General features: G+C 41.9%; 1 protein-coding gene across 1 annotated transcript in view; it reads left to right on the forward strand.

Moving 5' to 3' along the window:
* The first annotated feature begins 1518 nt into the window (after positions 1 to 1518).
* The window catches only part of CMTM7 (CKLF like MARVEL transmembrane domain containing 7), a 54820-nt gene continuing 39787 nt past the window's right edge, over positions 1519 to 16551 (forward strand). Inside the window, exon 1 of the mRNA XM_023505202.2 lies at positions 1519 to 2034. Coding sequence (XP_023360970.1) covers positions 1852 to 2034 — 183 coding nt within the window. The 5' untranslated portion in view covers positions 1519 to 1851. The remainder of the gene's footprint in view (positions 2035 to 16551) is intronic.

The raw sequence follows: 16551 nt of genomic DNA on the forward strand, positions 1-16551 counted from the left end.
ATGCTATGACATGCAAGTGAGTTGGATTTGGGTTAGTGCAAAGTCACCAGACTCACTTTTTCTCCAGAGCCATCTAGGCCCAATGGCAACATGTAGATCAGGATTGGATTTGTGTGTGTGTGTGAGTGTGTGTGTGTGTGTGTGAAACTAGGTTAAACAGGTCCTTCTTTGCCTCAGTTTTTACCTATCCTTAGTCCTTTACTGGATGTTAGCCCAGTCAAATTGAGACCTGCTTAAAAAGCCCCAGGCATCCTCCCTGCATGCAGGGCTATCTCCTGTCATCCTGATCTATATCCTGTTACTGAACCAAGAGGGGCCTGAAGAAAATGAGGCCGGTGGCCTTGCACAGCCCTCCAACTCCCTTGCATGTCAAAGTATCACTTTCCTGAGTTAGGATCTTCTTCAAGGACAAAGGACAAACCACAACTACTAAACAACAAGTTTTGCCATAATTACTGCTGGCTCTATATTGTGGTATAATAAATAGAAGGCAAAGCTTTGAGTCAAGAAGACTTGCCTCTGCCCCCTACCACTGGTGTGACCTTCAAATCATTAACAACTCAGCATCCAGACAACTTTCTGAAACTATCACAGGAGGAGAGACAATATAGTTTAGTTTGGCGTTTACCAAACTGTGCTTTTAGAAAACCCTGAAATTAAAACCTCCAATTAAAAAAAAAATTCAATAGCATTTTATTTTTCCTTTTACATGTAACACCTAGTTTTCGACATTCATTTTTGTAAGATCTCCTCCAGCTCCAAATCCTCATCTTTAGCTTCCACTGAAGTTTGTCCAGCCTTTCTCCCCCTGCCCCCATTGCTGGGTACCAGCTTAGATGTCAGTTCTCTGTCCCCCAAAGCTGCCGCTACAAACACTGTGGAAGGGTCGGGCACCTCCCTGCGGGCCATATTGATCAATTAACCAAGGAAAGAGTTTTGGGGGCTGTAATTTCTATTTTCCCTGAGACTCGGGAGCCCATGAAATCCCTCTGGAGACAACCGAAAGGGAGGGGCCACGGGGAGCCTCCTCTCCCCTTCTCTACTCCCCAGCTACTTACTTTTTAAAATGGCTTCATCTGAGGCCCAATAAGTACAAATATCCGGCGGACAAATACCCCCAGAGCGGAGTAAATTGCGGGGAGGCGGGACCCAATGTGTCCCAGAGGGCGGGGGTCTCGCGCCCCGCAGAATTCGGAGACCGCCTGGGGGCTGCACCCTTTGGGCCCTTCCCACCTCCAGTTTCCTGGGCCCCGAGGCCGGGTCCTGGGCTAGCCCTTGGGGGATCCCAGATGACCTAAAGTCTCCGTGCGCGGCTGACACGTCGGGACCTCTGCTCTCCCATCCGATCCTCCCAAGGATTCCAGGGGCTCGGACTTTGGGAGTCGCTCTGGGATAGGACGGGCGGCCGCCCCCCTCCCCTCCCCTCCCCTCCCTTCTCTCCCAGCTGCTCTCAGCTGTTTTTCCCGCCCCCTACCCCCTCCTAGTCCACATCTGGATCCTGTTCCGCCCTAACCAGCTCGGGTTCTTCCTCCTATAACCCCGCCCCCTCCTAGGCTTAGGAGCTGAAGAGTCGGCCCTCTGGGGGGCTGGAGACCCTGGGTCGGGTCGGGGTTAAGGTCAGGGTCAGGGCCAAGACCTTCTCCGGCCCAGCCAGAGGCAGGCTGCCCTCACAAAGTCCCAGGCCCCCCGGGAACTTGTCCGTGGGACCGCCCCGCCCCCGCTCCTCCTTGGGGCGGGCAGCCCAGGTCCCTGCCCCTCCTTCAGGCGTCTCTTCGGGTCCGGGAGCCCCAAACCGGCGGGCAGGCTGGCCGGCAAGCAGGCTGGGGCCGGTGCTGCAGCCGCGCCTGGCAGATGGACCCACGGACCCCCAGACCCGGCGCCATGTCTCACGGCCCGGGGGTCATTCGCACCACGTGTAGCAGCAGTGGTATCGCCGGAGTGGACGCGCCCCCGTCGGGCCCGGGCCCTTCCGAGGGGCTGCTGGCCCGGGGTTACCCCGCCACGTACCCCGCCTTGCTCAAGGTGGCGCAGATGGTAAGGAGGGGCTGGGAAGCACCCTGGGTGAAGTGAGAGGGAGCAGAGACCTGTGGGGCGCCTCGAAGCATCCGCGGGCCGCTGCCCCCCCCTCGGGGCACCCCGCACAACCGCGGCCACCCACCCAGCTGGAATCGCGCATGCTTCCCTCTTTGCCCATTCCCCTGCTACTTTCCGCGAAGGGAACTCTCGTCCCTCGGTCCTACTTCTTTCTTTCCCTAGTCCAACCCCTTTTTTCTTCCCAGCTCCACTCTTTTGAATCCTTGGGACAACGACCCAGTCTGTCCCACTTCTCCCCCCAGCCTGCCCAATCCATCGGCCAGCTGGTCCCCCCTCCCAACTCTGAGTCTTCCCCCTCCCCCATTTCCTCCTGGCGCGTGTTACGGCGCCTCCACCCTCTCTGAGGAAAAGCAATAGTTCACCTGGAGGGACTTGAAAGGAAAGGGCCTCTCCCTTTTGTCCGAAGTCTTCCCCATTCCCTCCAAACGGGAGAGTACTAGGTTGGCTACTAAGTTTTCCAGTCTCAATCATTCGGTCATGGCAAACTTGCTGCCTTGGGGGACCCACAGGCCTTAAAATCTCGTTTCCTCAAGGGAGCTAATTTGGGGGATTCTTATTCTTGTAGCCTCCATTCTTGCTGGACCTTGAGCCAATACCTGGGTACGGTGAGAGCTGAATGGCTCGTTTTGGGGGGTCCTGGGAACCAGGGAGTGTGTCAGGTTTGGGGGGAGCAGTAGAGCGGAACGGAGAACTCTGTGCAGAACAAAGCACTTCGTGGAGGTGATGGGATCCTGATTAGGACCGGGCAATTGTGAAAGCCTGAGGCGTTTCAAGTTTCAGAGTCGAAGTCAGTAGGTCGAATCTGCTGTTAAAACCACAAGGGACGGAATGGGGAAAGCTGAGTTAGGTTCAAAGAGGCTGCAACTCCTGGAGGGTTTTGTTGTTCAGCTGTTTCAGTCTTCGTCACCCCAGTTGGAATTTCCTTAGCAAAAATACTGGAGTGGTTTGTTTTCTTCCTTAGGGCATTTTACAGATGAGGAAACTGAGGCGAACAGAATCAAGAGACTTGCCCAGAGTCACCCAGTTAATAAGCTCCTCAGGCTGTCCAAACCTCTCATTTCTTTCTAGTTCCCCTGCTTTCTCTTTTTTCCCCCTCTTCTCCTTCAGGTCCATCTATTTGAGCTCGGTCCAATCTTGCCTTGGAAAGTACATTTTGTCCTTAAGCTGGGTTTTTTTTTTTTCCCCCATTGGAATGGTGGGAACGAATGACTAAGTAGGATGGGATGGGAAGGGATTGGAGGTGGTGAGAGGCAGGTTCTGAATAGCTTCATTCAAGTTGTGACTAAATATAAAATATTTGAGTAGCCCTGGTCAAGAGAGAGGGGAGGAGAAGTTCTGAATGGGGACAAAAACAAAAGATATCAATAAAATTCTTTTTTAAAAATTGTTTTAAAGAAAGCTAATTAGAAATCATGTCTACAGCCTCATTGTAAAAAATATTTTAAATTAAATATAATACATATTTTTGTTTTGAATAGCTCAAATTAAAAAAAAGATTTATATACAAGGCAACATAACTTTCTTTAGAACCTTTTTCTTTTAAACCGTTATTGAATACAATAAGTATCTGATACAAGGGAAAATGCACCAGAAATTACCTTGAGCAAATAACTCTCTGGGCCTCAGTTTCCCCCATCTGTGAAGTGAAGGGTTTGTATTAGTTCTCTAAATTTCTTTTTAGCCCTTAATCTGTGTTCAAAAATTTTGGGAATGAGGATGAATATGTTTCTTGATAAGGACTCTGTAACTTTAGGCTCTGGGATGAATTAGTGGAGTATGGAGAAGCATCTTCCTCCCCCTCTTTCTCCCCTCCAAAATAATGGCCTCAGTGAATCAAAGAAGCACTACTCTACCCATAAGCTCTCTAGCAAAGCTTCTTAAACTGTAGATCATGACTCCATATGGGGTCTTATAACTAAAAGTGGGAGTCATGGAATTTTGATTCATTATGGGTAATGATTTGATTTGTATACTTTTTTATATGCCTATGTATCCAGGGCTGCTTAAAAATTTCTGGGGGAAGTAGAGGTTGGTAGTGGAAAACGTTTAAGAAGCCATAGAACAACATGGAGATTGATTGAGCTAGTGGAAAATGCTCCCTCCTTCCCCCCTACCCCCAATCCAGACTATCTCATGCTTAATTGCTCTCTGTGACCGTTTGCAGGTGGCAAAGAAAAGCCTCCTTGTTCAGAAGACAGAGAATAGAACTTTCTAAGACTCAAGGAGTAGTTTTCACTTGGATCTTTTCTGGGTTTCCTTCTTCAGACCACTTCAGTCCACTCACAGGATTCCCCATAGCTGTATGTTTGGGCAGAAGTCATGAATGAAGTTCACTGACTTGGAGAAACAGGATTTTTACTGTCAAGTTTCAGTGATTTAAGTACTGCTTAAGCAAGACATTGTGATAACGAGGTCAACTCCGTTGATAGGGAGTCGTGATTGTTTCATTCTTTGGATTTCTATCGTTTCCACCTCAAATACAAAACAGGAAGTCAGTAGGTGCTGTATAAATGCTGATTGATTATTTAGAACTCTGGTTAGAAGTTTTGTGGGAGAGAAAGAAAAGAATGGCTCCCCTGAAGTCCTTAGAAATGGTTCTCATTCACACAATCAATTTCACTCCCAGCATCCCTTTCCATAGCTAGAACTTCAAATTTGCTGGAGGCTAGGATTTCTGTCATTAATGCGAGGTATGAGTGTCAGCTATTACTATTCATGCAGTGAGCTTTTATTAAGCATCTATGCTGTCTCTACTTTGTGCTAAGCAACGGGTACAAAAATTAGAATAAGTTGCCCATCTTCAAGAGGAACAAGGTAGACAATATGTACATAGAAAATTAATATGAAATAAAGTAATTTCCGAGAAAGACACTAGCAACTAGAAGGATTATAATAGACTTTTTGTAGGATATGTTACTTCACTTTGAACTTTGAAAGGAGCTAAGAGTACTATGCCTTGGATCTGAGGAGGAAATGCATCCAAGGCAGAGGGGATGGCCTATTCAGCAGCATGTCAATGGGAAATGGAATATAATATAGGAGGAATAGGAAGCAGGCCAACCAAATCATTGTTGTAATTCTCACAGTGCCTAAAAAAAGTTGCCCTTAAGCCTAATGTTCCTATAATAGTAGGGAAGCCCTAAGATTCATAGCTCCCTGAGAATTTTCTTTCCTGCCCCTTTTCCCTCATTTAACACATTTATTAGTGAGTAACAAAATCGTGCCCAAATGCTTCTTCTTTTCATAGTCTGTCAAAATCAAACTTAAATCCAGTAGAAGGGAAGCTCCCTGAGGGCAGAGAACATATGTTTTTATCTTTATTCTCCCTAGCCCATGTTTGTTTGGCACATAATAGATACTTAATAGTAAGCAACTAATACACACTCACAGATTGTTCAACAAAACTTGTCCAACAAAATTTTAGGAAAAACCCCAAATCTTCCAAAGTATCATAAGAAGTTAGAGGATTGGATCAGGCCATCACTTCAGGATTTTCCAGCTTCAAGAGTTGACATTGAGCAGCAGGTGATACCCTATTTACTCTTCCTATCAGAAGGAAAGCTCCATGACGGAAGTGGATTCCTCTCACGTGTTTTGTGTCCCCCATCATGGCACAAAGTGAAAACAAAATAATCTTTTGACCCCCATTCCTCCAGCTCTTTGTTATCCATACGTAGGTAGTCAGTTAACTTTGCCATACCCGAGTTTCCTCCTATGTAAAGGGGTGAGACTAGCAGACTTCTGAGATTCTCTCTTACTCAGTCTTTAAATTTCTGAAATCCATTCACCAAAGCCAGTAGCAATGATCCAGTCTCTTTGCTAGCTGTGTCCCCACTTTTCCAATCAGGCACCGACCCAAAGTAAAAAGTTGATTTCCCGCTTGAGCTTTTCCAAAAGAGGGAAGTAAGTCTTCTTTCCAGGAGGCCCTTAGAGTCGAGTTCCTCTTATCTGAGCCAGAGATGGAGAGCCTTTGTCAGTTTCCCAAGAAGCAGCTACCAGACTTTCTATCCCCAAGGAGGCTTCTGTATGTGGGTCAGTGTGTCCATCTAAACTAATCTCCTAGAGTTCCTCCTTACCCACCCCCAATCTCTCAGTGATAGATCTTCCCAGGCACCTACCAGCTCTCCTTCCATCTGTTTTCCTTTTTTCTGCCATCTGCTAGGCTTGTCCTGGCTCAGTGCTGAGGGATGGAGACTCTGTTTGACCCACTGCCTGCCAAGTACCAGCTCTCCCTTTTCCTCTTCCTCTTTCTCTCCTCCAGAAGGCCTTTCTGTCTTTACTGTTTTTTTCTGTCCCTCTCCTCTTATCCCTCTCTCTCCCCTCCTACTCCATCTATCTCTATCTGTGTCTGTCTTTCTGTCTTTTTTTTCCTCCACTTCCCTCCCTTTCTCTCCTCCCTCCTCTTCCCCCTCCTCCTATCCTATCTGGCTCTGGCTCTGTCTGTCTCCATGTGTGTCTGTCTCTGTTTGTCTTTCTTTCTCGGCCTCTCTCTCCTTCCTCCCCATCTGTCTTTCTCTCTCTTTCCATATTAGCCTAGTGGCTTTAACTCTCTCCTTACTCACTCTCTGGCAACTTTCCCTCAGGCTCTATGCAAGTCTGACTCTCATCCAGCAGCTGGGCTTGCCCCATTTGGACTCCACACAGCTCTGGTTTCTAGATCCTGGGTATTCCCCTCTGGCTTGCTAAGTGCTTCTGGCAGACACTACCCTGAGCCAGAGTGTCCCTGTAAGAGAAGCTTGATTAGCACAGATTTTCTCCAATGACAAAATATTTAGCTTGCTTTGAATTTGAATAATCCAGAGTCCCTTCATGGCTCTCCTATTTCTGAGGACAACTTCACAATTTTCCCTATCGAGTTGACTTTATTAAGACTCCACTCCGTGCAAGGCTCAGAGGTTTTAGTTGTAGAGATCAGAGGACCATGGATTTCAAACTGGAAGGAACATTAGACACCATTCACCCCAAGTTTATGAATGAAGAAGTTGAATTTTAAAGAGGTTAAAAAGCTTTAGTAAAATCACAGGCTAGTGAGATTTGAACTCAGGTCTTTCTTATTTCAAATATAGTAGATATTCACTCTAGTACCAGTCTACCTCTTGACAACAGTTTGCCATCAGGAAGCTTATGTTCTAATAGGGAGATACAGGGTTTCAACAGAGAAATAGAATATGATTTGTGGAAACACAAATCAGCCCAATTTGCCTGGAATGGAGAATGTGCGAAGGAGAGTCCCCATTTCTGGAAAGCTCTCCCTTCTACTCACTTCCTGGCTTCCTTCAAGTTCCAGCTAAAATCCCATTTTATACCAAAAGCCTTTCCTGTTTCCTCTGAATTCTCTTGCTTTGCTTTGGATATATTGGTTCACATATTATCTCCTCTGTTAAATTATAATCCTTTTGAGGGCAGGGACTGTTATTTGCCACTTTTTGTACCCCTAGAACCTAGCACAATTCCTGGCACGTGGTAATATAGATCCTATTAAAAGAAAATCTTTAGCATTTGCCATTAATCATGAAACAAACTCAGAAAGAGACAATTTAAAAGAATTTATTGTAGCATCTAAGGCAAAAGCACATTAAACGGAGCCTGCCGCCAAGTTCAAACCAAGTACTATTTTTAAAGACTAGTTTCTCGGTAAGAGAAGACAATCCTCATAGGTGCATATTTCAAAAAGCAAACGGACTGGTGTTATCTGGGACACCCCTTTCTAATCTAGGGAGACACCAATTTCTAAAAAGAAGGTTAAAGTGCATTTGCCCTTTTTTGCACTCTGGTTGGTACCTACTGTGATTGCTCTACCTTCAGATTGGCACATATTTGGGTCGCTCCTTATGGGACTGGCAAAAAGGGGGAGTAGGAAATCATGAATTCACTTAGCTTAACGGTAGTAACTAAATTCAACCCAATAATGGCCCCATTTGGTGCTAACCATACTTATGATACAGCACCAGAATCAGACTTATGTGGTTCCTTTATCCTAATCTTGGTAGCTATAATTTAGGAATTGGTTTGGGAATCAAGGAAGGCACAGATAGTACACAGTCCCTCTGAGAAGCTTCAAGAGAACCTACATATACAACAGATACTTTAGCCCCAAAAGATCTGGGAGCCAAGAAGTTAGCCACTCCTATGGGGACCAGGGCTCCATTCCAGGCATTCCAAGGCCATCTGGGTGTGGACATCACCAAAGTTGTCCAGATGCTGCATTCTTGAACGATAAGAGCACACTCCTCCTTTCTCTGCCAGGAGGAAATCCAAAAACTAACCTATTCTGGAAAGCTACAGCTCTAAGAGCATGGACTTTAGGCTTTAGGTATTTCACTGTATCTATGGTCTCATTAACCAATACTTGCAAAATTTTGTTCAGACCAGATCATCACAGTTTCTTTCAGTGAAAAATTAGACTCTTGACAAGAAAGGCAACTAGGGATTGCACAGAGGACCCTGCATAAACACCATGCGCAAATCATGACTTGACAAACATGCAGTGCAAGGACCTTGATTCCTACAATGGCATCAGTGCAAGCAGAAACAAAAAAAAAAAAAAACAGTTAACAAAGTAGGTGACAAGTCCATAATATACCTGTGGCTGATATAAGCAAACTTATAACATGTGAATAAAGAAACCCAATACAGCGGTGTACTTTAAGGGTATTAAGTCATTTTGCACCATCCATAATGATCAGGGATCCAGCAAACACTTCCTGTGCATCTCCCAAATTATTGCACATGGATTGGGGCAGGCCTGTGAAGGTATTTCCTTAACCATCTCCAGGTTTTTGATCACTTGCTAAGATTTTCTAGTTAATTTAATTTATGCAAAGTCTTATTACTAATAGAACTACTAATCTTCTAGTAGATCTTTTCTGATCTATGTCATTTCCAAGGGTGTCTCTTTACTGCCAAAAAATCAATAATAGGACTACTAAGTCCTATTAGCAATAAGACTTTGCATAATTTAGTAAATTATGTTCAAAACTAGTCATATTGTAATTGGTTCATATAGTAAAACCCAATTCAGATCTTAAGGATCTAATTCTGTTCTTGAAAGGAACCCACTAGATCCTGAAATTGGAGAATGAGCAGTTTTGTCTGAATATTATCACACCGATATCTCAAAATAGGAGGTGGAAGAGACATGATTTTAAAATTTGTTACAATTATTAATACAATTTTACATATGAAAGCTTAACCAAATATTTTGAGAGCTAATTTCTAAACACATTCAAAACCAATGTCTCATTTTAAAACATTTTAAAAGCCTATATATATATATATATATAGTGTGTGTATCTATCAGTCTGTAGATTAAAGACAGCTTAATCTTGTTGCTTTCTCAAAGTTTATTCTTCCAAGTTTTTTAAACACTTTTGTATCTTTATCTTATCCCTTTTTTTGAAGATACAGCTATGGAATTGACCACAAATCCAGATTAAAGAAGTAAGATCTTTCATTCTTACATCCTATAATAGTAACTCGGATGTTTTAATATTGATGTGCAAGTCAATAGATCTTGTATTGCAATGATAAAACTGTCACTGTTCGCCTGCTCTGATAATGGAAATTTGCCATAAAAGGAAAAAAAAAAAAGGGACCTAGTTATGACAAGACTATTCCTTCTAAGGCACAGGCTGATGTAAGCCGTAACAGGGAAAATCTTCCCTTAGCTCTGTTTAATTCCAGGCATGAGAAATGTTTAATAGCTCATTGTGTCTCCAAGTTCCATATTATCCACAGGGTATCATAGCCAGACTTAGAATTAACCAGATAGGAAAATTTCCTGATAAGAAAAGAAAAAATACAGTGGGAAATTGAGTCGTCTACACGAGATCATCCATCTGTACCAGTTTTCAGGCCAAACTACTTTTGAGCATCTCATTGCATTCCCCGTGAATGGTGGATTTATTGGCTTAAGAGCAATTCAGATGATCATACCTGAAATCAAACTCAGGTTAATATCAAACTACATTTCCACATGATTTTTACTCAAATAGCAAATTTACACTAATCATGGCTTGGGCTCAGGATATTCTCATTTTTTTCCCTCTCATGTTGCAAGAACAGCTAACCATGAGCCCATATAAGGACATCTCATTTATTCTTCATTTATAATATAAGAATAACTACATTCTGAAGTTCCACACACACAATGAGTACATGATAGTTGATGACAAACCTCAGAAAACTGCTGACCGCAGCAAGGCCCACTCTTGTACTGCTTGCTAACCCAAAGCAAAAGGAAGTCTTTGATTATAGGATCTATTTTTGTCAGTTGGCTCAAAGATATAACTTTGGGATTTGAGAATTTTACAACATGTGGAGATCTTATGACTCCACCCAAATAGAAGGTTCCAAGGATCTTCACAGAAAAGGATTAATTTAGAAAGATAACCTTTGCTACTCCCCCCCCCCCAAGAATAATTTCAGTATTATCCATTTTTAAAGTAAAATATATTCAATTACGTTTTAACAATATTCAGACATTTTGACCCCATTATTTTAATAGCTCAATTCATACTCTAACAGCTTCCAAAAATAAGTTTCTCTTGTAACAGCATTTCTGATACAATGGTTTTCCAGGTTTCACAATATAAGAAACGTTTTAGAAACACAATATCATGTATTTAAAACTTGAAACAAAAAACCTGTTACCATTCAGATGACATCAATTCAGTTGAATGCATTTTCTAATTATCTTATATAGAAAATGTAATTGGTCTTCTATGCTAATCACATCTAAAAACTCAGGATAGAGTAATACAATATGGAATAATGCCGTTCAATTAGAGACAATAATAGTAATTAACACTTATATTTTAGTGATTTAACATGTGCCACGTACTGTGTTAAGTCTATATCATGTGATCCTCACAGCATCCCTGGGAGATATGTGCCAACATTATCCCATTTTACATTTGAAGCCCTGAAGGCAACCAGGTGAAATGACTTGAAGATCACACAATTAAATTTCTGAGATTAGCTTTTAACTCAGATTTTCTAATTTATGTAATTTCCAAGGGTGTCTCTTTACTGCCAAAAAATCAAATGTATTTTGCATTAAATTCTAATTAAACACAAACATCCTAATAGGGTAACACATTTTACTGTTTTAAAAAAAATCATATAATTTAATTTCAAGACAAAAACTTCAAGTCAAATTTGGGTTTGCAATCTCAAAAGATAAATTTTTTAGAAGCTCAGTTTTCCTTTAAAAGCTAAAAGCTACCTGCATCTAAAATTTCAGAATCCACGGCTTTTAGTTAGTAAAAGTTATAACTTGACAGACCAGTGGCCATCTGAAATTGCTAAAAGCATTTCTTTCAAAGTTTTCTCAAAGCCTTCTTATCTCAATGGAGCCAAACCTTCCCTAACTTGTCTTCAAACTCCCTTATCCTCAAACCTTCAGTCACACAGGCAGTACAAAACTGACTTCAGCTCTCTTTAGCTTTCTACCTATTTCCTCTTATCCCTACTTGCTTAAACTTTCTCTCTTTCTTTCTTGTTATACTCCTCCAATGGATTTAGATGAAAACCTTTTCATTTACCTAACCAATTTAATTCTGCTGAACCATTGCCAATTGATTCCCACAAAACAGGAGGAAAAATATTTCCTTCCTTTTTGGGATCTATCTTTATCTTTGCCTTCTCCAACCTGGTTGTTAAGACAGAAAGAAACAATCTCACAGGTTTCCTCATCTCCTACTGAGTATTTGGTTAGTGGTCAGTGGGAATAAATAGTTCTATTTCTAAATTTTATTACTCTTCTCCCAGTCCCCACCCTTCTAAGTTTCCTGACCATATTATTATATAGGTGACTGTATTCTACTTCAGCCTTCCCAAAAGATACTGCTAGTTTCCACTCATCTCTGTGCTTTCAATATTGTGAATGTCTATCGCCTTGGATTTGGCTGGAGTTTCCTCACAAGTCCCTTTTTGGATTTCTAAATCTTCCTTTCCATTCTTTAATCCCTTTTCCAAAGTCTTTTCCTTGTATTCTGGCCTTTGTCGTATGATAATAAGGGCAACTTCTGTGCCAAAGTCCCCTCAGTAGTGCTAAAAACAAAAACAAATCATTTTTGCTAGGCTATTTAAGTCTTATTTTTAATATCCACATTCCTGACTAATTTCCCCCCTAATTTTTCCAGTCTGTACTGAACCTCTTTGTTCCATCATGGACATAATTGGCAGAATCTTTCCTATCCCAAGTTTTTGGTGTTTTTTATGTTTTGTTTTGGTTTTTTGTTTGTTTTTCGCTCTTTTTTTTTTTTTAAACTTCTTGGCTACCTGGAAATCTACTGGAGGCTTGCCTTTGCCCCTCCTCCCTTTGCAATACTTGCACTTCCGTGCCTACAATTCCTTACCAGCCTCTTCTCTTCTAAATGTACAAATGAGAAAAAAACCAAAATTTGGATTTGGGGGAAATCCTGAAATAAATCAGTCTATGAGTTGAGGAGAGAAGCATCTTTAATTGAGATAACAGGGTAGAAATACTCCCACCCTGGAGGAAGTCCAGTCGATTTTTCATGCAATATCTTTTTAAAAATACCTTTAGATATTAAAGAGTATAGGAGGATGCAATATGAGGTTGCAAGCCTTGGGCCCCAGTGGCCCTTGGCAATCCCGGCAAGGGAAATTGCTTTATTTTGACTGTTTTGCCCTTCATGCCATAAATCCCATTGGAAGGGGGTAAGGAACTAGAAGTTCCTTGGAGATCCAGTTTGATCAGGACTCTCCAAGGCAACATCCCTGGGTGCAAGGACCTAGGTGTGGTTCAGCTCAATGTAATCAAGAGTAAATATCTTAAGAATAGGAATATAAGGACATTATGGAAATTCTCACCTTATGAGGAGCATTGAAGGGGAGGGGCAGTCCACATTACATTTGGTATTAACAATTTCTGTAATCATGTGAACAACTTTCTATCTGGACCGACCCATTTCTTCTTTACTTCCCTGACCTTGGGGAGTTAAATTCTCCAAAGTCTTCATGTCTGAGTGAATGCTGGGGAAGTGCCCTCCTGCCAGCCATTGGGTAAAAAAAACCCAAACCCAAAACATGGTGCAGGCTGTGAATTGGAATAAGATTCCCCAGTGATTGCCCCCGGCAAAGTGATGCTCCTGGCTGAGCTTGTCAGAAATTGTTAAAAGAAAATCTTTGTTCAGGCCTTGTTCTCAATAATGGAGCAAGCCCAGAAAGAGAAAAGTTTAAAGGAGTTTATTGTAACTTCCAAGGCTCATTAAATGTGAATGGGCACCAAGTTCAAACTGAGCCCAGTTTTTAAAGATGAGTTTCATAACAAGAAAAGACAATCCTGATAGGTGCACATTTCTAAAAGAGGGATTTCAATTGTGTCCAATTCTTTGTGGTACCATTTGGAATTTTCTGGACAAAATATTGGAATTGGGGCAGCTAGGTAGGTGGGGCAGTAGATAGAGTACCAGCCCTGAAGTCAGGAGCACCTGAATTCAAATCTGGTCTCACACACTTAACACTTCTTAGCTGTGTGACCCTGGGCAAGTCACGTAACCCCCAATTGCCTCAGTGTAAAAAAAAAAAAAAAAAAAAAAAAAAAAAAAAAAAGACAAAATATTGGAGTGGTTTGCCATTTTCTTCTCCAGTTCATTTTTTTTTTTGATGAGAGAACTGAGGCAATCAGGGTGAAATGACTAGGCCATAGTGACACAACAAGTAAGTCCCTGAGGCCAGATTTGAACCCAGGAAAATGAGTCTTCTTGACTTCAGGCCTAGTGCTCTATTGGCTGCCCCACCTAGCTGCTCTTAAAAGGGGGAAAGATTAATGGGAGCTCATGGATTCACTCGAATTAACTTGGCTACAATGGCTAAATTCTACACATTACTCCCTTACTCAGTAACTCAAGTGGCTCTCTATCATCTCCAAGAACAGATACAAAATGCTCTCTAAAACCCTTCAAAAGCTAAATTCGCCCTACTTTTCAAGTCTTTTTATACCTTATTCCCCATTATCTCTCTACTCTTTGATCCAGTAATAGTGGCCTCCTGGCTCCTCCAGGATCCCAGTTCTGGGATGTCCTCCCCCTATTGTTCCGTTGGACTTCAAGAAGACCGCCCAAAACTTGGGGTTCCAGGCTGGCGCTGCGAGGTGTCTCAAAAGAATTCAGACCTATCTCCAATTCAAGGGGCAAAGTTTATTATAATTGTAACGCCAGTTAAAGGGGGCTAAGTTCTAAAAGAATTAGCAAAGAACTAGGAACGAGAAGATACATTTATAGGAAAAAGAGAGAGATCAGGTACTTCATGTCACTGCTCTATTCATTTTATGGACTTGAGGAGTGGTCTTTTTTTTTTTTTTTAATAGCCTTTTATTTACAGGATATATGCATGGGTAACTTTACAGCATTAACAATTGCCAAACCTCTTGTTCCAATTTTTCACCTCTTACCCCCCACCCCCTCCCCTAGATGGCAGGATGACCAGTAGATGTTAAATATATTAAAATATAAATTAGATACACAATAAGTATACATGACCAAAACGTTATTTTGCTGTAGAAAAAGAATCAGACTCTGAAATATTGTACAATTAGCTTGTGAAGGAAATCAAAAATGCAGGTGGGCATAAATATAGGGATTGGGCATTCAATGTAATGGTTTTTAGTCATCTCCCAGAGTTCTTTCTCTGGGCATAGCTGGTTCGGTTCATTACTGCTCCATTGGAAATGATTCGGTTGATCTCGTTGCTGAGGATGGCCTGGTCCATCAGAACTGGTCATCATACAGTATTGTTGTTGAAGTATATAATGATCTCCTGGTCCTGCTCATTTCACTCAGCATCAGTTCGTGTAAGTCTCTCCAGGCCTTTCTGAAATCATCCTGTTGGTCATTTCTTACAGAACAGTAATATTCCATAATTTTCATATACCACAATTTATTCAGCCATTCTCCAACTGATGGACATCCATTCAGTTTCCAGTTTCTAGCCACTACCAAAAGGGCTGCCACAAACATTCGTGCACATACAGGTCCCTTTCCCTTCTTTATAATCTCTTTGGGATATAATCCCAGTAGTAACACTGCTGGATCAAAGGGTATGCACAGTTTGATAACTTTTTGAGCATAGTTCCAAACTACTCTCCAAAATGGTTGGATTCGTTCACAACTCCACCAACAATGCATCAATGTCCCAGTTTTCCCACATCCCCTCCAACAATCATCATTATTTTTTCCTGTCATCTTAGCCAATCTGACAGGTGTGTAGTGGTATCTTAGAGTTGTCTTAATTTGCATTTCTCTGATTAATAATGACTTGGAGCATCTTTTCATATGACTAGAAATAGTTTCAATTTCTTCATCTAAGAATTGTCTGTTCATATCCTTTGACCATTTTTCAATTGGAGAATGGATTGGTTTTTTATAAATTAGAGTTAATTCTCTATATATTTTGGAAATGAGGCCTTTATCAGAACCTTTGACTGTAAAAATATTTGAGGAGTGGTCTTTGTATTGAATTCTGTGGCTCAGAGGTCGAGTTGAGGAGTGGTCTGGTATGCACCTGGTATGCACCATTGTCTCAGAAATTTTATTACTGACCAACAGATTGTTATCTGACAGCCAGCATTGTGTTTGGAACTACACGGCCCTCCCAAGACCAGGTGGCCTTGGGTTAAGACCTGGTGACATTAGGATTATTGCCACATCCTCCTCAGGAGTTACAGTACCATATCGATTCCAACTGGTGACCTCATTGGAAGAAATGACTACAAACAAAAGAACCAACACTCCATTGACTCACTTTGAATGTCGGAAAGAATTATTTGACATTTTTGCAAGAATGATATATATTCATTCTGTAGAATGGGAACACACCCACAGAGGCCTGAGCAAGCCTTTTTATGGGGTTTAGTTAGTTCTACTTCTTCCTTCAGGATCCTTATTGGTCAGGACCCTTTGCAGGTTACCATTCTCCTTCATAAGATATGTACTATGCCCAGTTTGAAGCAAAATATGACCAGAGCAGTTCTTCCTTTGGCTCTTGGAGCTCCTGCTACTGGTCACATCTCCACTCTTCCATCCCTTCCTTGTCCAAGAGAAAAATTGCTCGTCCTTATCACATAGCCAGTCCACATTCTTACATTCTTTGGGGGGAAGGCAATCCTAGTCGGGGAAGGATCAATTCCAGAAGGTTCCTGTTCATATCTCAAACCACTGCTGATTATTCTCTGATGTCCTTGTGGATTTCAGTTTTCTAATTTAAGTTTCATTCCTCCAATTTAATTTTCATATCTGTGGAAAGTAAATGCCCATCCATTTCTCACACTCACTAACATCCCAACTTTACTGCAAGTCTTCCCTAACCTCTTCTAGTTAATTACAGTTTATCCTATATATAGTTTGATTTGTGTATGTTTGTAGGCTTTATTTCCCATCCCACTTACAACCATGAGCTCCTCTGGAATAGGGACCGTCTTTGGCATCTTTT

Source organism: Sarcophilus harrisii, chromosome 5 (assembly GCF_902635505.1).
Source record: "Sarcophilus harrisii chromosome 5, mSarHar1.11, whole genome shotgun sequence".
NCBI lineage: Eukaryota > Metazoa > Chordata > Mammalia > Dasyuromorphia > Dasyuridae > Sarcophilus > Sarcophilus harrisii.